A 25,162-nucleotide genomic window follows, 5' to 3' on the forward strand; every position below is an offset into this window, starting at 1 on the left:
AGATCCAGATAGTTAATATTCAGATTTTGTGTTTTACAATCCTTTAGAAGTATAAAAGCCATTCTTAACCCAAAACAGGCCAGTGTCTACATATTTTGCTGACCCCATTTCAGGGGAAGTCTCTTTGTTGGTCTCATTATTCATTACTGATTAAAGGTCTAGATTTTATGACTTTACATGTTAATGTGTAGGTTTTTCTTCACTAAAGGTTAAAATAATTTGGTAGAATAAAACACCAAAGGTTATGGTTTTATTGTCATATGATAGTAACCAATTTTGTATCTAACAGAACAACCCTTTTTCAAAATTAAGCTTTTAATTTTGCAATCATTACAGATTTACATTCAGTTGTAAGGAATAACAGAGAGAGCTGCTATGTACCCTTTACCCAGTTTTCCCCGGTGGTAACATCTTGCAGGACTGTAGTACACCGTAGCCAGGATAGTGATCAAGAGAGTCCAGATACAGACCATTTCCATCACTACCATAATCTGCCATGTAGCCATTTTATAGCCACACCCACTTCTCTCAAGACCCAACTTCCTTCTTTGCCCATGACAACCATTAATCTGTTCTCCATTTCTGTAACTTTGTCATTTCAAGAACATTATATAAAAGAATCATATAGTATATAACCTTTTGGGGTTAGCTTTTTTCCCTAGCATAATCCTCTGTAGAGTCATCCAGGTGGAAGGTGAACAGTCTAATTTAAAATTTCCTTCTTGAAAGGCCCATCAATACCAGTTCCTCAAAATCCTTTGAACCAGCCTTACCATGCTGTTTGTTCCCCCATTGGTAAGTTGAAAAAAACCTTTGCCGTGCGTTCATTTTCTGGTTGTATGACCGTATTTTTAACTTCTTGAAAATAATACTTTGACATACTTTCTTATCCTACATTTGCCCCATAGAAGCAGTCTCCAGTTGGTTCAGTTTTTTTTTTTTTAATTTAGAAAACTGTTTCTAGTTAGAAAAGACCAGATCACCTTTTCTCTCCTTCAGAGAGAAAAAAAAAAACGTATTTGCTTTGTTTGAGTTTCAAAGTAATAAGAGATATGTTCATTCCCCAGTGACAGGTTATTTCTCTGAGATTTTGGGGTGAGTCAAGAAGAAAGAAGTTTTAAAATAGCATTTTTACCCTATGCCACTGGCTCTTTTTTCATTTTTTTAAGCAATGCTTCCAACAGTATATCAGGATAGAGATTCATAAGTAATTGGTCAAAAACCCCATGTGTCCTTTAGACTTCATATTTTGCTTCTAGTAGGAAGCAGATAGCATCTGACAGACATCATCACTTAAAAGAAAAGGGATGTTTCCTCAGATGGGAAGATTAGAAGCCATTTAGTCCATTCCACTGTTCTGGAGCATAACTAAAATAAACTTTCTTTTAAAAAATGAAACAAAAAAAATATGCTATGGAAAATCTCAAACATACACATAAGTAGAAAAATTAGTATAATCCCTCATGTAATCATCATTTAAATTTAGTAACAGTAATATTTGGCTAATCTTATTTCATACATACCAATCATTTCCCCCAATTCAGCAAATCCCAGATATCATAAAATTTCATCTACAAATACTTCACTATGTATCTGTGAGAGTAAAAGCATTTAACATAACAACCCCATTAGCACACAGAAAAACAGAAACGATTCCTTAACCTATCTGATATCTAGTTAGTATTCAAATGTTCTCCATTGTCTTTAGCATATTTTAACAAACGATTCAAGATAAAATATAAATAAGATCTATGTGTATATTTGGTTGAAATGTTCTTTCTATAAAACCATCATTTATTTACTTATTTTTGAACAGCTTAAGGTACAATTGACATACAATAAACTTTCCATGTGGAAGTGTACAATTTGTTAACTTTTGACACCTGAAAAATTATCATCACAACCAAGATGATGAACATATCCATCACCTCAAAGTTTCCTCATGCCCTGTGGTAATCCCTCTGTCCCAGTCTCCCCACACACTCCCAATCCTAAGCAACCACTGATCTACTTCCTATAGATTAGTTTGCATTTTCTAAAATTTCATAACAATGCAATCATAGAGCATGTACTCTTTTTATGTGTGGCTTCAATCCCTCAGTATAATTATTTCAAGATTCATAATGTTGTGTGTATCAATAGTTCATTCCTTTTCATTGCTGAGTAGAATTGCATTGTGTGGATGTATCACAATTTGTATATGTATCCACCTGTAGAAGCATACTTAGGGTGATTCCAGTTTTTGGCTATTACAAATAAAGTTGCTAAGAATAATCATGTAAAAGACACTGTATGTGTGCTTTCTTTCTTTTTGGTAAATGCATTGCACTAGGATCTATGGGTCATAGTAGGTCATGTCTAACTTTTAAGAAATTACCATATTGGATCATCAGATTAAAGATGGCAGCGTGAGAGGTCAGACAGACGCTTCCTCCTAAAACTGCATATAATGCTAAAATATAATTAATATAACTAATCCTGGAAGAGCAACAGGAAAGAAGGCTGCACCAGACTGCATACACCTGGAGAAAAGAACAGACATCACAGAACAGGGTAATGTACCAAAGCCATGACTGGGGAGGACCCAAGCATTTCCCCCACCCCAGCTCACTGGCAGGAGGAAGAGAAATAGAGCAGGGAGGGAGTGGAGGCCTGGGACTGCTGAACACTTAGCTCTGGAGATCTGCTCTGGAAGTACAAACCTACATTGCAAGGTGCTCAGGTGATGAGGGGAGTTGTAAAGCTAAGACAGGCAGAATACCTGGAGAGACTGAGATTCCAGACACTTGTGGAAAATAGGGATCCACACTCAGCTGCTCTGGGACAAAAGAAAGGCAGGCAATCTGAAAGGCTTCTTAACAGTGAGAGGGCTGCTAAAGGGGCAAGGATTGCACGGAGCATACTGCTCAGGAGAAAGGACAGGTAGACAAAATTGTCTAGGTGCACTCTGCTCAGCAGGTAGGGAACTTTCATGATCTTCAGTTGCTCCATCCCACTGGCTGGCTATACAGCACCAAGGCCCCTCCACCATGATATACAGCCTGCTGCAACTTCCTTCTGGCCAGCCCCACCTGGCTCGCAAACCAGCAGCCACAGCCCTGGTGTCAGGCCAGACAGAGGGAAGCCCTGCCTACAGCAGTTACAAACTCAAACCATACAGGCTTACACCTGTGTTCAGCCCACTGGTTCTGGCAGTGGAGACAGGCATAGTAGCCCAGAAGCAGGAAACAGCTCCTTCCTCCCTCAGACACTAACACCACTCCCCTGTGACCCCCAACATTGCTCCAGTGGCTGAGCAGTTCCAGAGAGTAGAGCTTCTGGGCACTACAGGGCACCACATACAAATATGAAACATCAAAGGAACTTGGTTCAAAGCAAAATCCGACATACTCCAGAGAAAGAGCCAAATGAAACTGATCTCATGAATCTTCCTGAGATTTCAAAATAAAAATCATAAACATGCTCATGGAGATTCAGAAAAATATTTAAGGACTCAGGAATGAATTCCAGTAGATAATTCAATCATTATGGAACACAGTATTAGAAATGAAACATACAATGGAAGGTTTTAGAGGCAGATTAGATATGGGGAAGGAGACAATAAATGAAATAGAAATTAGAGAAGAGGAGTACAAAGAAGCTGAGGCACAGAAAGAGAAAATAATCTCTAAGAATGAAAGAATATTGAGAGAACTATGTGACCAATCCAAACGGAACAATATTTGCATTATAGGGGTACCAGAAGAAGGAGAGAGAGAAAAAGAGAAAGTGTCTTTGAGGAGATAATTGCTGAAAACTTCCCCAATCTGGGGAAGGAGATAGTCTCTCATGCTATGGAGGTGCACAGATCTCCCAACAGAAAGAACACAAGGAAGACAAGACCAAGACATATAATAATTAAAATGGCAAAGATCAAGGATAAGGACAGACTACTAAAAGCAGCCAGAGAGAGAAATAAGCTCACATACAAAGGAAAGCCCATTAGGCTATCTTGAGACTTCTAAGCAGAAACTGTACAGGTCAGAAGGGAGTGGCATGATATATTTAATGCAATGAAGCAGGACTCAAACCAAGAATACTTTATCGGGTAGGATTATCATTTACATTTGAAGGAAGGATTAAACAATTTCCAGATAAGCAAAAGCTGAGAGAATTCACCTCCCACAAACTGTCTCTACAGTGTATTTTGGAGGGACTGCTATAGAGGCAAGTGTTCCTACAGTTTAATTGCTGTCACCAGAGGTAATAAAACCACAGTAAAGAAAGTAGAAGAGTTAATTACTAAGCAAATGAAAAATAAAATCAACTACCCACAAAGTCAGTTAAGGGATAGACAAAGAGTATATGATATACCTAATATATAAAGAATGCAGGATGAAGAAAAGGAGGAGAAAAAAATAACCTTTAGATTGTGTTTGTAATAGCATACTAAGTGAGTTAAGTTAGATTCTTAGATAGTAAGGAAGTTAACCCGTGAACCTTTGGTAACCACGAATTTAAAGCCTGCAAGGTATTACCTGCAAGGGTAATAAGTACATACCTATTGATAATAACCCTCAATATAAATGGCCTGAATACACCAATCAAAAGACATAGAGTCACTGAATGGATAGAAAAACAACACCCATCAATATGCTGCCTACAAGACTCACGTCAAAACCAAAGACATACACAGACTAAAAATGAAGGGATGGAGAAGTTATTTCATGCAACTAATAGAGACAAAAAAGCAGGAGTTGGATGGGATTAAAGATGGGGGTGTGAGAGACAGAGGCTTCCTCCTAAATCTGGATACAATTAGAAAATTTAATTGGCACAACTAATCCTGAGAGAGCAACATGAAAAAGGACGGCATCAGACTGCACACACCTGGAGAAAAGAGCAGACCTCAGCGAACGGGTAACGTACCAGAGCTGTGGCTCCACGGGACCCAAGCCCTTTCCCCACCCCAGCCCACCGGTGGGGGGAACACAAATGGAGCAGGGACAGAGTGGAAGGCTTGGGACAGCCGAATACCTAGCTCAGGAGACCTGCTCTGGGAGCACAAACCTACATTTCATGGTGCTTTCATGAGACTCGCATGACTACTGGGTTGGAAAGTTAATACAGGCAGAGTTCCTGGAGAGACTGGGATTCCAGCTGCTTGTGGAAAGCAGGGATCCATATCTGGCTGCTCTGGGACAAAAACTTACACCTGTGTGACCGGCCCACTGGCTCAGGCAGTGGAGACAGGCACAGCAGCCAGGAGGCGGGGAACAGTACCGCTCCCCTGCAACCCCCAACATTGCTTCAGGGGCTCAACAGCTCCAGAATAGAGCTTCTGGACACTAGATGGCACCATATACAAACAAGAAACACCAAACGAACCTTATCCAGAGTAAAATTGTTAATACAACTCCCGAGAAAGATTGAAATGATATGGACCTTGTGACTCTTCCTGAAAGGGAGTTCAAAATAAAAATCATCAACATCCTAATGGAGGTACGGGAAGACATCCAAGAACTCAGGAATGAAGTCAGGTCAGAGATCCAATCATTAAAGAATACAATGGAGGGTATTAAAAGCAGGTTGGATACGGTGGTGGAGACAATAAATGAAATAGAAACTAGAGAAGAGGAATACAAAGAAACTGAGGCACAGAGAGAAAAAAGGATCTCTAAAAATGAAAGAATATTGAGAGAACTGTGGACCAATCCAAGCGGAACAATATTCACATTATAGGGATACAAGAAGAAGAAGAGAGAGAAAAAGGGATAGAAAGTGTCTTTGAGGAGGTAGTTGCTGAAAACTTCCCCAATCTGGGGAAAGGACATAGTCCATCAGGCCATGGAGATCCACAGATCCCCCAACACAAGGGACCCAAGGAAGACAACAGCAAGACACATAGTAATTAAAATGGGAAAGATCAAGGATAAGGACAGACTGTTAAAAGCAGCCAGAGGCAGAAATGAGATCACATACAAAGGAAAGCCCATCAGACTAACATCAGACTTCTCAGCAGAAACCTTACAGGCCAGAAGGGAGTGGCATGATGTATTAAGTGCAATGAATCAGAAGGGCCTGGAACCAAGGTTACTTTATCCCGTGAGATTATCATTTAAATTTGAAGGAGGGATTAAACAATGTCCAGATAAGCAAAAGCTGAGAGAGTTTACCTCCCACAAATCATCTCTGCAGTCTATTTTGGAGGGACTGCTATAGATGGAAGTGTTCCTAGGGTTGGATAGCTGTCACCAGAGGTAGTAAAACCACGGTAGGGAGGCTGGAGCAGCTGATTGCGAAGCAAATGCAAAATTAAATTGAACATCCCCAAAGTCAATCAAGGGATAGACAAAAAGTACAGAATTTGATACCAAATATATACAGAATGAAGGAGGAAGAAAAAGGAGAAATAGAAAAGAACCTTTAGATTGTGTTTGTAACAGCATATTAAGTGAGTTAAGTTAGACTCTTAGATAGTAAGGAAAGTAATCTGGAACCTTTGGTAACCACGAATCTAAACCCTGAAATGGCAATAAATACATAACTATCAATACTCACTCTAAATGTAAATGTACTGAATGCACCAATCAAAAGACACAGAGTCACTGAATGGATAAAAAAAAACCAGACCCATCTATGCGCTGCTTACAAGAGACTCACCTCAAACCCAAAGACGTGCACAGACTAAAAGTGAAGGGATGGAAAAAGATATTTCAAGGAAACAATAGGGAGGAAAAAGCAGGTGTTGCAGTACTAGTATCAGACAAAATAGACTTCAAAACAAAGAAAGTAACAAGAGATAAAGAAGGACATTAAATAATGATAAAGGGATCAGTCCAACAAGAGGATATAACCATTATAAATATATATGCATCCAACACAGGAGCACCAGCGTATGTGAAACAAATACTATCAGAACTAAAGGAGGAAACAGACTGCAGTGCATTCATTTTAGGAGACTTCAATACACCATTCACTCCAAAGGACAGATCCACCAGACAGAAAATAAGTGAGGACACAGAGGCACTGAACAACACACTAGAACAGATGGACATAATAGACATCTACAGAACTCTACATCCAAAAGCAACAGGATACACGTTCTTCTCAAGTGCCCATGGAACATTCTCCAGAATAGACCACATACTACGACACAGAAAGAGCCTCAGTAAATTCCAAAAGATTGAAATCCTACCAACCAACTTTTCAGACCACAGAGGTATAAAACTAGAAATAAATTGTACAAAGAAAGCAAAAAGGCTCACAAACACATGGAGGCTTAACAACACACTTCTACACAGTCAATGGATCAACAACCAAATTAAAATAGAGATCCAGCAATATATGGAAATAAATGACAACAACAACACAAACCCCCAACTTCTGTGGGACGCAGTGAAAGCAGTCTCAAGAGGAAAGTATATAGCAATCCAGGCATATTCAAAGAAGGAAGAACAAACCCAAATGAATAGTCTAATGTCACAATTATCAAAATTGGAAAAAGAAGAACAAATGAGGCCTAAAGTCCACAGAAGGAGGGACATAATAAAGATCAGAGAAGAAATAAACAAAATTGATAAGAATAAAACAATAGAAAAAATGAATGAAACCAAGAGCTGGTTCTTTGAGAAAATAAACAAAACAGATAAGCCTCTGGCCAGACTTATTAAGAGGAAAAGAGAATCAACACACATCAATAGAATCAGAAATGAGAAAGGAAACATCACGAAGGACACAACAGAAATACAGAGAATTATTAGAGACTACCATGAAAACCTATATGCTAAGAAGCTGGAAAACCTAGAAGAAATGGACAACTTCCTAGAAAAATACAACCTTCTGAAACTGACCAAGGAAGAAACAGAAAATCTAAACAAACCAATTACCACCAAAGAAATTGAAGCGGTAATCAAAAAACTACCCAAGAAAAAAACACCTGGGCCAGATGAATTTACCTCAGAATTTTATCAGACATACAGAGAAGATATAATACCCATTCTCCTTAAAGTTTTCCAAAAAATAGAAGAGGAGGGAATACTCCCAAACTCATTCTATGAAGCCAACATCATCAATACCAAAACCAGGCAAAGACCACACCAAAAAAGAAAACTACAGAACAATATCCCTGAAGAACGTAGATGCAGAAATACTCAACAAAATATTAGTAAATCGAATTCAAAAATACATCAAAAGGATCATACACCATGACCAAATGGGATTCATCCCAGGGATGCAAGGATGGCACAACATTCGAAAATCCATCAACATCATCCACCACATCAACAAAAAGAAGGACAAAAACTACACGATCATCTCCATAGATGCTGAAAAAGCATTCGACAAAATTCAACATCCATTCATGATAAAAACTCTGAGCAAAATGGGTATAGAGAGCAAGTACCTCAACATAATAAAGGCCATATATGATAAACCCACAGCCAACATCATACTGAACAGCGAGAGGCTGAAAGCTTTTCCTCTGAGATTGGGAATAAAACAGGGATGCCCACTCTCCCCACTGTTATTTAACATAGTACTGGAGGTCCTAGCCATGAAAATTAGACAAAACAAAGAAATACAAGGAATCCAGATTGGTAAAGAAGAAGTTCAACTGTCACTATTTGCACATGACATGATATTGTACATAAAAAACCCTAAAGACTCCACTCCAAAACTACTAGAACTGATATTGGAATACAGCAAAGTTGCAGGATACAAAATCAACACACAGAAATCTGTGGGTTTCCTATACACTAACAATGAACCAACAGAAAGAGAAATCAGGAAAACAACTCCATTCACAATTGCATCAAAAAAAATTAAATACCTAGGAATAAACCTAACCAAAGAAGTGAAAGACCTATACCCTGAAAACTATAAGACACTCTTAAGAGAAATTAAAGAGGACACTAACAAATGGAAACTCATCCCATGCTCTTGGCTAGGAAGAATTAATATTGTCAAAATGGCCATCCTGCCCAAAGCAATATACAGATTTGATACAATCCCTATCAAATTACCAACTACATTCTTCAACGAACTGGAACAATAGTTCAAAAATTCATATGGAAACACCAAAGACCCCAAATAGCCAAAGCAATCCTGAGAAAGAAGAATAAAGTTGGGGGGGATCTCACTCCCCAATTTCAAGCTCTACTACAAAGCCACGGTAAGCAGGACAATTTGGTACTGGCACAAGAACAGAGCCACAGACCAGTGGAACAGATTAGAGACTCCAGACATTAACCCAAACATATATGGTCAATTAATATTCAATAAAGGAGCCATGGAGATACAATGGGGAAATAACAGTCTCTTCAACATGTGGTGCTGGCAAAACTGAACAGCTACATGTAAGAGAATGAAACTGGATTACTGTCTAACCCTGTACACAAAAGTAAATTCAAGATGGATCAAAAACCTGAATGTAAGTCATGAAACCATAAAACTCTTAGAAAAAAACATAGGCAAAAATCTCTTGGACATAAACATGAGTGACTTCTTCATGAATATATCTCCACGGGCAAGGAAAACAAAAGCAAAAATGAACAAGTGGGACGATATCAAGCTGAAAAGCTTCTGTACAGCAAGGACACCATCAATAGAACAAAAAGGTACCCTACAGTATGGGAGAATATATTTGTAAATGACAGATCCAATAAAGGCTTGACATCCAAAATATATAAAGAGCTCATGCACCTCAACAAAAAACCAAATAATCCAATTAAAAAATGGGCAGAGGAGCTGAACAGACAGTTCTCCAAAGAAGAAATTCAGATGGCCAACAGGCACATGAAAAGATGCTCCACATCGCTAGTTATCAGAGAATTGCAAATTAAAACCACAATGAGATATCACCTCACACCAGTATGGATGGACACCATCCAAAAGACAAACAACAAATGTTGGCGAGGTTGTGGAGAAAGGGGAACCCTCATACACTGCTGGTGGGAATGTAAATTAGTTCAACCATTGTGGAAAGCAATATGGAGGTCCCTCAAAATGCTCAAAATAGACTTACCATTTGACCCAGGAATTCCACTTCTAGGAATTCACCCTAAGGATACAGCACTCCAGTTTTAAAAAGACAGATGCACCCCTATGTTTATCGCAGCACTATTTACAATAGCCAAGAAATGGAAGCAACCTAAGTGTCCATCAGTAAATGAATGGATAAAGAAGATGTGGTACGTATACACAATGGAATATTATTCAGCGATAAGAAGAAAACAAATTGTACCATTTGCAACAACATGGATGGAGGTAGAGGGTATTATGCTCAGTGAAATAAGCGAAGCAGAGAAAGACAAATTTCACTCATCTGTGGAGTATAAGAACAAAAGAAAAACTGAAGGAACAAAACAGCAGCAGAATCACAGAACTCAAGAATGGACCAACAGTTACCAAAGGGAAAGAGACTGGGGAGAATGGGAGGGTAGGGAGGGATAAGGGTGGGGAAGAAGAAAGGGGGTATTATGATTAGCATGTATAATATGGGGGGTGGGGGAAAGGGGAGGGCTTTGCAACACAGAAGACAAGTAGTGATTCTACAACATGTTACTATGCTGATGGACATTGACTGTAATGGGGTTTGTTGGGGGGACTTGGGGTAGGGGAGAGCATAGTAAACATAATATTCTTCATGTAGTTGTAGATTAATAACAAAATAAAAAAATATATATATATTTTTAAAAAAGCAAGAGTTGCAGTAGTTATATCAGACAAAATAGACTTCAGAACAAAGAAAGTAACAAGAGACAAAGAGCATTACATAATGATAAAGGGATCAATGCAACAAGAAGATATAACCATTATAAATATGTATGCACCCAACACAGGAGCACCTACATATGTGAAACAAATACTAACTGAATTAAAAGGGGAAATAGAATGCAATGCATTCATTCTAGGAGACTTCAACACTCCACTCACTCCAAAGGACAGATCATCCAGACAGAAAATACATAAGGAAACAGAGGCACTGAACAACACATTAGAACAGATGGCCCTAACAGACATCTACACAACTGTACACCCAAAAGTAGCAGGGTACACATTCTTCTCATGTGTACATGGAACATTTTCAAGAATAGATCATATACTAGGCCACAAAAAGAGCCTCAGTAAATTAAAAAAGATTGAAATTGTACCAACCGGCTTCTTAGATCACAAAGGTATGTAATTAGAAACAAATTACACAAAGAAAATGAAAAATGCCACAAACACATGGAGGCTTCACAACATGCTTCTAAATAACCATGGATCAATGACCAAATAAAAACAGAGATCAAGCAATACATGGAGACAAATGACAATAATTCAACACCATAAAATCGGTGGGATGCAGCGAAGACCATGCTAAGAGGGAAGTGTACTCTAATACAGGCCTACATCAGGAAAGAAGAACAATTCCATATGAACAGTCTAAACTCACAATAAATGAAACTAGAAAAAGAAGAACAAACAAGGCTCAAACTCAGTAGAAGGAGGAACATAATAAAGATTACAGCAGAAATAAATAAAATGAGAAGACTGAAACAATAGAAAGAATCAATGAAAACAAGAGCTGGTTCTTTGGGAAAATAAACAAAATAGATAAACCCCTAGCCAGACTTATCAAGAAAAAAGAGTCTCCATACATAAACAGAATCAGAAATGAGAAAGGAAAAATCACTACGGACACCATAGAAATACAAAGAATTATTAGAGAATACTATGAAAAATTATATACTAACAAGCTGGATAACCTAGAAGAAATGAACAATGATCTAGAAAAATACAATCTTCCAAAGCTGACCCAGAAAATCTGAACAGACCAATTACCAGCAACGAAATTGAACTAGTAACCAAAAATCTACTTAAAAACAAAATTCTTGGACCAGATGGCTTCATTGCTGAATTGTATCAAACATTTAGTGAAGTCCTAATACCCATACTACTTAAGTTTTCAAAAAGTAGAAAAGGGAATACTTCCAAACTCATTCTACGAAGCCAGCATCACTGAAATACCAAAACCAGGCAAAGACACCACAAAAAAAGAAAATTACAGACCAATGTCCCTGATGAACACAGATGCAAAAATACTCAACGAAATATTAGAAAACCGAATTCAGAAATACATCAACAAGATCATCCACCATGATCAAGTAGGATTTATTCCAGGGATGCAAGGATTGTACAATATTAGAAAATCCATCGACATCATTCACCACATCAACAAAAAGAAGGACAAAACCCACAAGATCATCTCCATAGACACTGAGAAAGCATTTGAAAAAATTCAACATACATTCATGATAAAAACTCTGAAACAAATGGGGATAGAGGGCAAGTACCTCAACATAATAAAGGTCATATATGACAAACCCACAGCCAACATCATACTTAACAGCAAGAAGCTGAAAGCCTTTCCTTTAAGATTGGGAATAAGACAAGGATGCCCAGTCTATCCACTTTTATTCAATAGTTTTGGAGGTCCTCACCACAGCAATTAGCCAACACAAAGAAATAAAGCACATCCAGATTGGTAAGGAAGAAGTTAATTTGTCACTGTTTGCAGATGACATGATACTGTACATAAAAAACCCTAAGGAATGCACTCCAAAACTATTAGAACTAATTATCTGAATTCAGCAAAGTCGCAGGATACAAAATGAATACACAGAAATCTGTTGCTTTCCTATACACTAATGATGAACTAGCAGAAAGAGAAATCAGAAAAACAATTCCATTCACAATTGCAATAAAAGATTAAAATACCTAGGAATAAATCTAACCAAGGAAGTGAAAGACCTATACTCTGAAAACTACAACACACTCATGAGAGAAATGAAAGAAGATACCAATAAATGGACACACTTCCCATGTTCATGGATAGGAAGAATTAATATTGTTAAAATGCCCATCCTGCTCAAAGCAATCTATAGGTTCAATACAATTCCTATCAAAATTCCAATAGCATTCATTCTTCAACGAACTGGAACAAATGGTTCAAGTTGGTTAATTAATGTTGGTCTATATGGTCAATTAATATATGATAAAGGAGCAATGGACGTACAATGGGGAAATGACAGCCTCTTCAACAACTGGTGTTGGCAAAACTGAACATCTACATGCAAGAGAATGAAACTGGATTATTGTTTAACCCCATACACAAAAGTAAACTCAAAATGGATCAAAGACCTGAATGTAAGTCATGAAATCAAAACTCTTAGAAGACAACATTGGCAAAATCTCCTGATTATAAACATGAGCAACTTCTTCCTGAACGCATCTCCTCGAGGAAGGGAAACAAAAGCAAAAATGAGCACATGGGACTACATCAAACTAAAAAGCTTCTCTAAGGCAAAGGACAATATCAACAGAACTAAAAGGCATCCTACAGTATGGGAGAATATATTTGTAAATGACATTTCTGACAAGGGGTTAACATCCAAAATATATAAAGAAATCATGCATCTCAACACCCAAAAGGCAAATAACCCGATTAAAAATTGGCAGAGGATATGAAGAGACAGTTATCCAAAGAGGAAATTCAGATGACCAACAGACACATGAAAAGATGCTCCACATCACTAATCATCAGGGAAATGCAAATTAAAACCACAATGACATATCACCTCACACCAGTTAGGATGGCCAGCATCGAAAAGAGTGAGAACAAATGCTGGCAAGGATGTGGAGAAAGGGGGACCCTCCTACATTACTGGTGGGAATGTAAGCTAGTTCAACCATTGTGGAAAGCAATATGGAGGTTCCTCAAAAAACTAAAAGTAGAAATACCATTTGACCTGGGAACTGCACTCTTAGGGATTTACCCCAAAAATACAACTTCTCAGATTCAAAAAGACATATGCACCCCTATGTTTATCACACCACTATTTAGAACAGCCAAGATATGGAAGCGACCTAAGTGTCCATCAGTAGATGAATTGGTAAAGAAGATGTGGTACATGTACACAATAGAATACCATTCAGCCATAAGAAAGAAACAAATCCTAACATTTGCAACAATATGGATGGAGGAGGATATTATTCTCAATGAAATAAGCCAGGTGGAGAAAGACAAGTACCAAATGATTTCACTCGTATGTGGAGTATAAGAACAAAGGAAAACTGAAGGAACAAAACATCAGCAGCAGACCCACAGACTCCAAGAAGGGACTTGCAGTTACCAAAGAGGAGGGGTGTGGGAATGCAGGTGGGGAGGTAGGGAGAAGGGGACTGAGGGGTATTATGTTTAGTAAATATGGTGTTGGAGCATGGGGAAAACAGTGAAGCGCAGAGATTGCAGATAGTGAATCTGTGGCATCTTACTACACTGATGTAGTGATTGCAATGGAGTATGGGTGGGGACTTGATTGTATGGGTGAATGTAGTAACCACATTGTTTTTTCATGTAAAACCTTCATAAGAGTATATATCCACAATACCTTAAAAAAAAAAAAAGAAACTACCACATTGTTTTCTAAAGTGGTTGTACCAGTTTACAATCTGTCTAGCAAGAGTATGAGAGCTATGAAGCTCTGAATTATCACCAGCATTCTGTATGATCAGTCTTTTAAATATTAAATATTCAAATTTTAAACATTCTAATACAGTAAGTCCCTGCTTTGCAGCTACATTTCTGTTTAAAGCCAGATAGTGTTTATAGCCTTCAACCAAAACAACACACTCAAACACACTGAATGCAAAAGCAGATGGGAGAATCCACCTGTATTGTTAGACCAGACATCAAAAAGACTTAGTTACTTCTATAAAAATATAACATGTTATGGGCTTATTATTTTAATTTTTAAGATAAAATTCACCCTTTTAACCAGGTAAGTGAACAGTTCAGTGGGTTTTTATTATATTCACAATGTTGTACAAGTATCACCATGATCTAATTCTAAAACACTTCTATCACCCCAAAAAGAAACCCTGTAATTTCCAATTCTCCTTTCCCCACCTGCTAGTAATCACTAATATACTTTGTATGAATTTGCCTATTCTAGCCCTTTTGTATAAATGGAATCAAACAATATGGGGCCCTTTTTTGTCTAGCTACCTTCATTTTAGCACTGTTTTCAAAGTTCATCCATGTTGTAACATATATCAGGATTTCATCCCTTTTTATGACTAATATTCCATGTGTGTATATATACTAATTTTATCCATTTATGAGTTGGTTGTTTGCACTTTGTGGTTATTACAAGTAATGTTTCCATTAACATCCATGTACAAGTTTTTGTGTGGATTTATGTTTTTACTTCTCTTGTGTATATAACTACAAGTGAAAATATTAGGTCATATGGTACTCTGTGCTTAATGTAGGAACTGCCAAAGTTTTGCACAGCTGCTACAGCATTTTCATTTCCCCCAACAATTAATGAGGATTGCAATTTCTTCACTTCTATGCCAACACTTCTAATTATTATTATTTTAAAAAAATTATAGCCATCCTAATGGGTATGAAGTAGTATCACATTATGGTTTTGCTTTGCATTTTCCTGAAGGCTAATGATGTTGAACATCTTTTAATCAGCATACTGACCATCTGTACTTTGTTAAACTGTCTATCCAAGCAGTATGGAGGTTCCTCAAAACACTGAAAATAGAAATATACTTCAATCCAATAATTCCACTCCTTGGAATTTACCCGAAGAAAACAAAATCTCTGATTCAAAAATTTGCATGGACCCCTATGTTTATCACTGCACTATTTGCAATAGCCAAGATATGGGAGCAACTTAAGGGTCCATAAATAGATGAATGGATAAAGAAGATGTGGTACATATACACAATGGAATATTATTCAGCCATAAAAAGAAAAGAAATCCTGCTATTTGCAACAACATGGAAGGATCTAGAGGGTATTATGCTCAGTGAAATAAGCTAGGTGGAAAAGACAAATACCATCTGATTTCACTTATTTGAGGAATATAAAAACAAAGCAAAACATAAGGAACAAAATAGCAGTAGACTCACAGACACTGATAAGTGCCTAGTGGTTACCAAGGGGAAGAGGTTGGGGCAGGTTTGGGGAAGGGTGAGAGGGATAAAGAGAAACAATAATTTGCAATCACAACATAAATTGGTCATGGGTATGGTAGTACAGCATGGAGAATATAGTCAATGATTCTGTAACATCTTTCTACACTGATAGACAGTAACCACACTAGAGAGGGTAAGGATTTAATAATGTGGGTTGCTGTTGAACCACTGTGCTGTACATTTGAAATAATGTAAGATTGTATATCAACACTTTAATTTTAAAAAATGTCTATTCAAATCCTTTGCCCATTTTTTAATTGGATTGTTTGTCTTTCATTGTTGAGTTGTAAGAGTTCTTTGTATGTCCTGCATTCTAGACCCTTATCAGATATATGATTTACAGATATTTCTCTCATTCTTGGTGTTATCTTTTCACCTTCTTGACTGATAGTGTCCTATGATGGCACAAAAGGTTTTAAATTTTGATGGTGTCTAATTTATCTGCTTTTTCTTCTGTTCTTGTGTTTTTGGTGTCCTGCTAAGAAACTGTTGCCGAATCTATGCCTATGCTTTCTTCTAAGAGATTAATAATTTTAATTCTTATATCTTTAGTCTACTATGAGCTAATTTTTTTAACATGGTGTGAGGAAAGGAGCCAAATTCATGCTTTGGATGTGGATTTTGCCGAAGAAAAAATTATTCTGACACTTGCTAAAGAAAATAAGGAAAATTTTGAGAGACTACTACATTGGGGTTTTGCAATAGGGGAAAGAGATTGGGCTCAACTCCAAATGCAATATGCAAAAGTGGGGATTTATAGCCCAGGAGCAGAGTCTGGGGGGTGTCAGTAGATGGAAAATTACTAAAAGGAAACATCTGGGGTAAAGGGAGATTCTGGCTAAACTGACTTGACAGGATTCTTCCTGAAGCCAGGTCAGCAAGATCACCTGTGGGATGGTGGGGAGTAGGGAATTTGACTTGATAATAAGTATGCAAGTTCCTTCCAAACTGAATTAAAGATTCTTGCTAAAACTGGGTAATGCAGCCCAACAAGGATAGATATTGAAAGTTGAGGTGTACAGGTGAAGATTCTGCCTACAGTTAGGTCAAAGAGAGAGTCTTTGTCAATCTGAATTTGTCTCAGCACCATTTGTTGAAAGAGATTCTTCTTTCCTCATTAAATGAACTTGGAACATGGCCCAAAATCAACTGACATAGATGTATGGATTTACTTCTGGAGTCTCAGTTCTATTCCATTGATCCATATGTCTGTCCTTATACCAACACCACGTTGTTTGTGTGGTATTTTACTATAGCTTTGTAGTAAGTTTTGAAATCAGAAAATATGAGTCTTCCAACTTTTTCTTTTTCAAGATTGTTTTGGCCATTTGGGGTCCCTTGCATTTTTATATAAATTTTAGGGAGAACTTGTCCATTCTGAAAACAAAGTAATTGGATTTTGATAGGGAGTACACTGAATCTGTAGATCAATTTTGGAATTATTGTCCAAAGTTATTATTACAGATATTTTGTAATGCCCTTTTAATTATTCTACCCATAATGGAAATTCCTTGATCATATTTCTCCTCAAATATAATCTCATAAAGGATCAATATAATGCTTCAATTCTATTATAAAGTAGAAATGAAGGAACTAGATATCTCAATATGTAAATGTCCATAAAGCCAGCTTAATGAAATAATCAGATTGCATTTTAATGTAGAATCACAGCAAGTGTGAAAGCTACTAGGGCAGAGTGATATGGGTACATCTGTGGTGCATCAAAACCCTGCATGGTGCTGACAAAGGTAATACGAATACGGTTTTCTGAAATGCTGAAAACTTTTGCTGAAATTCAAAACAACATGGTCAATTTTTTCTCTCATATACATGATAACTGCATTCTTGGGAAATACAGGGTATATTAAAAATGTGTAAAAATACTTGTTTTTATTTTTAAAATAAAGTTTTTTCCTATGCTCAGATCAACAGGTTTTCTATCTACATCTGACAGGACACTTGAAAGTTGCATGGGGTGAAAGACAAGACTTCATTAGGCATTCCACCGTATCTTGTATCTTTGGTTTCCAGGCATTAAAATGCCAGTAGAGCTGTCCAATCACGTGACAATAGACAATGCCCCCACACATCTTCAAAATGCTGAGGCAGGACTGCCTGCTTTGAGAACAAAGGCTCGAGGAAAGAACACCACATGAGGAGCTGGGGGCAAGGGGGTGCTCTCTCTGGCCCAACTCGATTGCTGCTCTGGGTTTCATTTTCCTCATCTGAAAAATGGTCAGTGTGACCTTGAGTTTCTCCATGATAGCTTGTAGGCTGACATCACCTTGCTTAGGGCTCACTGAAGAAGTATGGCTGCCCACAGTGTTACGGCCATGTCCCTTCTGCTGGCATGACAACTTCTGCACTGAAAAGACCAAAATCTTCTGTCGTCATATTAAGCCACACACAAAATGTTGACCAATGAAAAAAAGTAGATAGCCTACATTTCAGATCTTCATTTTTCCAGATTTATATACATATATCACAACAAAGTCATCATCTTCTTATCACCTACATTCAATTTAGAAAAGCAGGTTAGATTTCAAAAGTGACAAGTTGTGTTGGTCAAGGACATCTGGCTCATTCCCTCAGATATCTCTAGTGGATCATTATCTCCAAAGAAGGAATTTTCTGTTTCAGTTAACAGAATTTCAAGAAATACTCATCAGAGCATTAATCTTTTAATGGCTAAGCCATGAAAATAATCTGTCACAAATATCTTAGTTTAAAAACACTGATGTTATCCTAGCTTCACTCTTTCTTTGGTTTCCCCTCCTTCCTGAACACATTTAATTATTATTATTATTGAAATCTGCATTTTTAAGTTAGTTTAAATGTTTTTTGGAACAAAACAGGTTCTCTATTATTTTTAAATGATTTCCAAATTATAGCTATGCATGCAAGGTAAAAAGAAAGAAAAGGCAGAAACAACTGTAGTACTGAAGGGAAGAAAGTGAAAGATGAACCTCTATCCTCCCTCATTCCCTGGGCAACATAGAGACAGCCACTGTTCGTAGTTTCCAGTTTCAATTTCTTAGATCATTAACATTATAACATTTAAATATTTTCATATTTGTATCCTGACTTACGTTTTAGATGGTTTTCTTTTTTTACTTCCTGGCATATAAGTGATTTATTATACTTTGTAATATATCCGCTGGCGTCTCCCCATTTTACCTCCTGTGGTTCAACTTACCTGTTATTTCTACTTTCCCTACTGGCTACCTTTTTGTCTATAAATAAAGTAATTCTTTCTTAAATTATAAATGTCACATTGTATCCATTGATTTCCTTCTATGAAGATCAATAAACTCACCCCAAATAGCCAAAGTAATCCTGAAAAAGAAGAACAAAGTTGGGGGGATTATGCTCCCTGACTTCAAGCTCTTCTACAACGCCGTGGTATTAAAACAATTTGGTACTGCCACAAGAACAGACCCATAGATCAATGGACTAGAATAGAGAGTCCAGATATAAACCCACACATATATGGCTAATTAATATACGATATAGGAGCCATAGATACACTATGGGAAAGTGACAGCCTCTTCAACAACTTGTGTTGGCAAACTGGACAGTTACCTGTAAAAGAATGAAACTGGATTATTGTCTAACTCCACACACAAAAGTAAACTCGAAATGGAACAAGATCTAATATAAGTCATGAAACCATAAAACTCATAGAAGAAAACATAGGCAAAAATCTCTTGAATATGAGCAACTTTTTCCTGAACACATCTCCTTGGGCAAGGGAAACAAAATAAAAAATGAACAAGTGAAACTACATCAAACTAGAAAGTTTCTGTACAGCAAAAGACACCATCAGCAGAACAAAAAGGTATTCTACAGTAAGGAAGAATATGTTTGCCAACAATTTACCTTGTAAGGGGGCTAACGTCCAAAATATATAAAGAACTTATACACCTCAACACACAAAAAACAACTTGATTAAAAAAAGGGCAGAGGATAAGAAGGTAGAATCTTTTTGCCCGGCCTGAAGAACTCAGATGCTCAGATCCAGCCCTAGTGAGCATCTGTGGGGGTGCTAGGTCACTGTTATCCCAACCATGGATACCATGCTGAGGTTTCTAGAAATGACTTAAAGGTATGTGCTTACCTTCTGAGTCTGGCTGACTCCTATTGGAATTCCATTTTGCATCAAAAAGTTATCCTCAGTAAATTTAGAGATATCTGCTGTTGGACAATAAAGAATTCCTCTGGTCTTTGTCCTAGATTCTTGAAATGGAGCTTCTAACTGTTGGGATTTCATGAGTGATAAGAGTGTTATAACAGCAGCAGACTCACAGACTCAAAGAAGGGACTAGTGGTTACCAAAGGGAAGGGGGTGAGGAAGGGAGGTGGGGAGGGAGGGAGAAGGGGATTCAGGGGTATTATGATCAGCACACATAATGTAGGGGGGGTTCATGGAGAAGGCAGTATAGCACAGAGAAGACAAGTAATGACTCTGTAGCATCTTATGCTGATGGACAGTGACTGCAATGGGGTGGGGGGGGACTTGATGATATGGGTGAATGTAGTAACCACAACATTGCTCATGTGAAACCTTCATAAGATTGTATATCAATGATACCTTAATTAAAAAATTAAAAAAAAAAAAAAAAAAGGGCAGAGGACCTGAACAGACACTTCTCCAAAGAAGAAATACGGATGGCCAACATGAAAAGATGCTCCACTTCACTAATCATCAGGGAAACGCAAATAAAAATGACAGTGAGGTATCACCTCACACCAAAAAGGATGGCCAACATCCAACAGACAAGAAACAAGAAATGCTGGTGAGGATGTTAAGAAAGGGGAGCCCTCCTACATAGTTAGTGGGAATGTAAATTGGTCCAAGTGTTATGGAAATCAATATGGAGGCTCCTCACAAAACTAAAAATAGAAATATCATTTGACCCAGTTATTCCACTCCTAGGAATTTACCTGAAGAAAACAAGATCCCATATTCAAATAGATATATGCATTCCTTTGTTTACTGCAGCACTTCTTACAATAGCCAAAACATGGAAGCAACCTACATGTCCATCAGTAGATGAATGGATGAAGATGTGGTACATATACACAATGGAATATTATTCAGCCATAAGAACAAAACAAATCCTACCATTTGCAACAACATGGATGGACCTAGAGGGTATCATGCTCAGTGAAATAAGCGAGGTGGAGAAAAGACAAGGATCAAATGATTTCACTCATCTGTGGAGTATAAGAACAAAGCAAAAACTGAAGGAACAAAACAGCAGCAGACTCAAAGAACACAAGAATGGACTAACAATTACCAAAGTGAAAGGGACTGGGGAAGATAGATTGGAAGGGAGGGATAAGGGGGAAAAATGGGCATTTATGTTACAGGGGGGGACATGGGAAAGGCAGTATATACAGAGAAAACAAGTAATGATTCTAAAGCGTCTTACTACACTGATGGACAGTGACTGTAATGGGGTATGTGGGGGGGGGACTTGATAATAGGGGGAGTCTAGTAACCATAATGTTGTTCAAGTAATTGTACATTAAAGATACCAAAAAAAAAAAAATTTTCCAGATAAGCAAAAGCTGAGAATTTACCTCCCACAAATCATCTCTAGAGTGTATTTTGGAGGGACTGCTATAGATGGAAGTGTTCCTAAAGCAAAATAGCTATCACCAGAGAAAATAAAACCACAGTAAAGAAAGTAGAACAGTTAATTACTAAGCAAATGCAAAATTAAATCAGCTACCCACAAAGTCAGTCAAGGGATAGACAAGAGTACAGAATATGATACCTAATATATAAAGAATGGAGGAGGAAGGAAAAGGAGAAAAAAAAAAGAACCTTTAGATTGTGTTTGTAATAGCATAGTAAGTGAGTTAAGTTAGACTCTTAGATAGTAAGGAAGTTACTATTGAACCTTTGATAACTATGAATCTAAAGCCTGCAATGGCCATAAGTACATACCTATCGATAATCGCCCTAAATGTAAATGGACTGAACGCACCAATCAAGACATAGAGTCACTGAATGGATAAAAAAACAAGACCTGTCTATATGCTGCCTGCAAGAGACTCACTTTAAACCCAAAGACATAGAGACTAAAAGTGAAAGGATGGAAAAAGGTATTTCAAGCAACTAACAGGGACAAAAAAGCAGGTGTTGAAGTACTTGTATCAGACAAAATAGACTTCAAAACAAAGAAAATCACAAGAAGTACATTTACAGAATGATAAAGAGGTCAGTCCGACAGGATATAACCATTATAAATATGCACCAACACAGGAGCACTTACATATGTGAAATAAATACTAACAGAATTAAAAGAGGAAATAGAATGCAATGCATTCATTCTAGGGGACTTCAACACTCCACTCACTCCAGATCAACACAACAGAAAATAAGTAAGGGGACAGAGGTACTGAACAACACATTAGAACAGATGGACCTAACAGACATCTACAGAACTCTACACCCAAAAGCAGCAGGATACACATTCTTCTCAAATGCACATGGAATGTTTTCCAGAATAGATCATATACTAGGCCACAAAAAGAGCCTCGGTAAATTAAAAAAGATTGAAATTGTACCAACCAGCTTCTCAGACCATAAAGGTATGAAACTAGAAATGAATTATGCAAAGAAAACAAAAGTCAGTAAATCCATTTATTGTTTATTGCTAATTTTTGCTAGCTGCAGTTTGTCTTACTTTGTCAAGACAGTAATTTTACAGTGCTTATCTACTTAAATCTATAGCTAAATTTCCTCTTTCCCACAGCAAGCCTCAGGGCCTGCATTTGCTCTTCATGTGCACTCTCACCTGATTCTGATCCCAGCTCAGATGCCTCCTCCCCAGAGGGGACTTTCCCGACTGACTTATCTTCCCCTCCATTCCCTTCACTCTGTCTTAGTCTAATTTTCTTCATAGTATTTATGTAATTCAACATGATATACTTAGGTATTTACTGTGTCTCCCCACGAGACAGTAAGTACATGTGGGGAGTTTTGTTGTGTTCACTGAATATTCTGTGCCCAGAATAGTTCCTGTCTAATAAGTGTTCAATAACCATTTGTTGAATTAACAAATCCTAAGAGGAAAACCAAAGAAGCAGTATCACAGGAGTTGTGAATATACAAATATTATTATAGAAACAAATAGTGTATTGGAACCATTTTTAAAAGAGGGAAAATATAACCCTATGCCATTAGCATTTTGGCAATAAAAGGAGAATCTTCCAAATATCAATATCTAATACCCTACTTTATTTTATGTCTAGTATCATTAGCTGTATTATGCTTTAATTTCTAACTGCTACTCCCATGTCATCTTCCTTTTTTGGATTTATTTTTATTTTGCTGGATTTATTTTTATTTCTCATGTAGGGAGACTGAATTATCTCTGTGTCTCAACATCTTCTTATTTTGTCTCCATATTTGATTGATGCCCTCCAGCATTTGGTGATGAGAAATCTGAAATCCACCTGATTTGGATACTCTACAAGTGCCATGGCCTTTTATTTCCCTTTTTGGAAGATTTTCGGATTTCTGAAATTTCATCAGAATGTGTGGACCTTTCTAATTAGTCCTAAATGATATGCTTGGTGAGTCATGTTTTCCTTCAGTTAGAGGAAATTTTCTATTATTTATTTCTCCATGCCCTTGTCTTTCTTTCCCCTTCTTATATGGCCACATCCCCCGTCTGCTTTTTCACTGTTCTGAGAGGCTTCTTCTGCTTTGCCCTCCGAAATACTCAGCCTTCAGTCAATACACTTCATCATCCTTCCAATCTGCCACGAGATTTTGTCAACCACTCTTTCGGTTGTCTAATTAATCCCCTTTCATTGCAGACTTGCTGTTTGATGGATGCACTACCCTTTGAGTATATGAATTAGGACAATTTTAAATTCTCTTGTTTCTGGAGTTATGTGTGTCTCCTGTGGGGCCTGTTATTCAGTTTGTTTTATCTTGGTCCTTCTCTCCATGCTGCCGCCTTCCCTCCTGTCTGGTGAGCCCTGACATTCACTCGGAGGTAGGAACAAAGCCTCCATTGGGTAGCCTGGGTCACGGTGGGTGTGAGTTTCTTAGGTAGTGATGTTCTCTGTTCCCCAGCTGGCCTCTCCCTAAGGAGAGAGCTAACTGCGTCTGAGAAAGTGGCAGAGCTTGCCTTCCAGCATGCCTCATTAAAGATGTGTGGGTGAGGAACCAGCAGGCAGGCTGGGGAACCCCACAATCGCCAAATTAAGGAGGACTGTGCTCTGGATTAAACAGGTTTAGTGTGTTTGTCTAGGCAGAGTTGCCTTCCCCTCCTTCCCACCCACATCTGCGGTGCAGTCCTGAAGTCAGCTCAGGCTCTGCTCTCCTTGGCCACATGCCCCGCTTAGGCCACTGGCTCACTTTCTTCAGGGAACTGTTCACCAGCTTTGTTCCGAGGGCAAAAGCACTTAGAACAGGGCCTAGTGCTTTGCAGTGTGCCCAAGACATATTTGTTGAACAAATAAATGATGGAAGGCAAGGCGGGAGGGAACCAACTGTCCCTGCAATTCCAAGCATGCATCTTTAATGAATTACCCAAAGGTGGATTTCTGGACCAGCCCTATACTTTGTATTTGTTGATCTCAAGCTTGCCAATTGCCAGGATGTAAGGAAGGATCATAACATACAGTGTGTCGAGCTAGGTGCAATTTCCTTTTCTTCTTCTCTAGCATGTGATCCCACTTGCTCACTCTCTTCTACAATGACACAATTCAATGAGACCTTGGGAGAGAAAGTAGGTGTGTATGTTCAGTCTGCTATATTAAACTAGAAATACATCTGAAAGGGATAGCTGCTAAAAATTTTGTGTTTTAAAATATTTGATGCACCCTCACAATTTGGAAAGTGGAAAGGATTAGTACAGATTTTTTTCTATTTATTATTTGCTGACATTTTATTTGGTAATTAAGAAAATAATACATGAATACTTGCTCCAAAATCAGTGGGAAATGAGTTCAAGATTTTTTACCTAAGATTTAATTAGAACCACAAAATTTTAACAGTACCCATGAATAGTTTTTTAGTTAAGAAAATTGGTGATTATGTCTAATAGATGAAATTTCAGGACTCCTAAAATAGTTTTGTCAGTTGAATATTGTGGGGAAAATAGAAGTTCCTGTGGCC

General features: G+C 37.7%; 1 protein-coding gene across 3 annotated transcripts in view; it reads right to left on the reverse strand.

Moving 5' to 3' along the window:
- Positions 1–228: 228 nt before the first annotated feature.
- The window catches only part of PUS7 (pseudouridine synthase 7), a 123,829-nt gene continuing 98,895 nt past the window's right edge, over positions 229–25,162 (reverse strand). Inside the window, exons 16-17 of one of the 3 annotated variants that reach the window (XR_012132373.1) lie at positions 20,135–20,272; positions 229–19,599 (exon numbers count right to left, since the gene is read on the reverse strand). Coding sequence is in view for 1 of the 3 variants with exons in the window: in XM_073239002.1 (XP_073095103.1) it covers positions 20,247–20,272 (26 nt within the window). In the remaining 2 variants the exon portion in view is untranslated. Of the gene's footprint in view, positions 20,273–25,162 lie in introns of all 3 variants that reach the window. The other 2 variants (XR_012132374.1, XM_073239002.1) reach the window with 2 other exon arrangements.

This window comes from Manis javanica, chromosome 6, assembly GCF_040802235.1.
Source record: "Manis javanica isolate MJ-LG chromosome 6, MJ_LKY, whole genome shotgun sequence".
Lineage (NCBI taxonomy): Eukaryota > Metazoa > Chordata > Mammalia > Pholidota > Manidae > Manis > Manis javanica.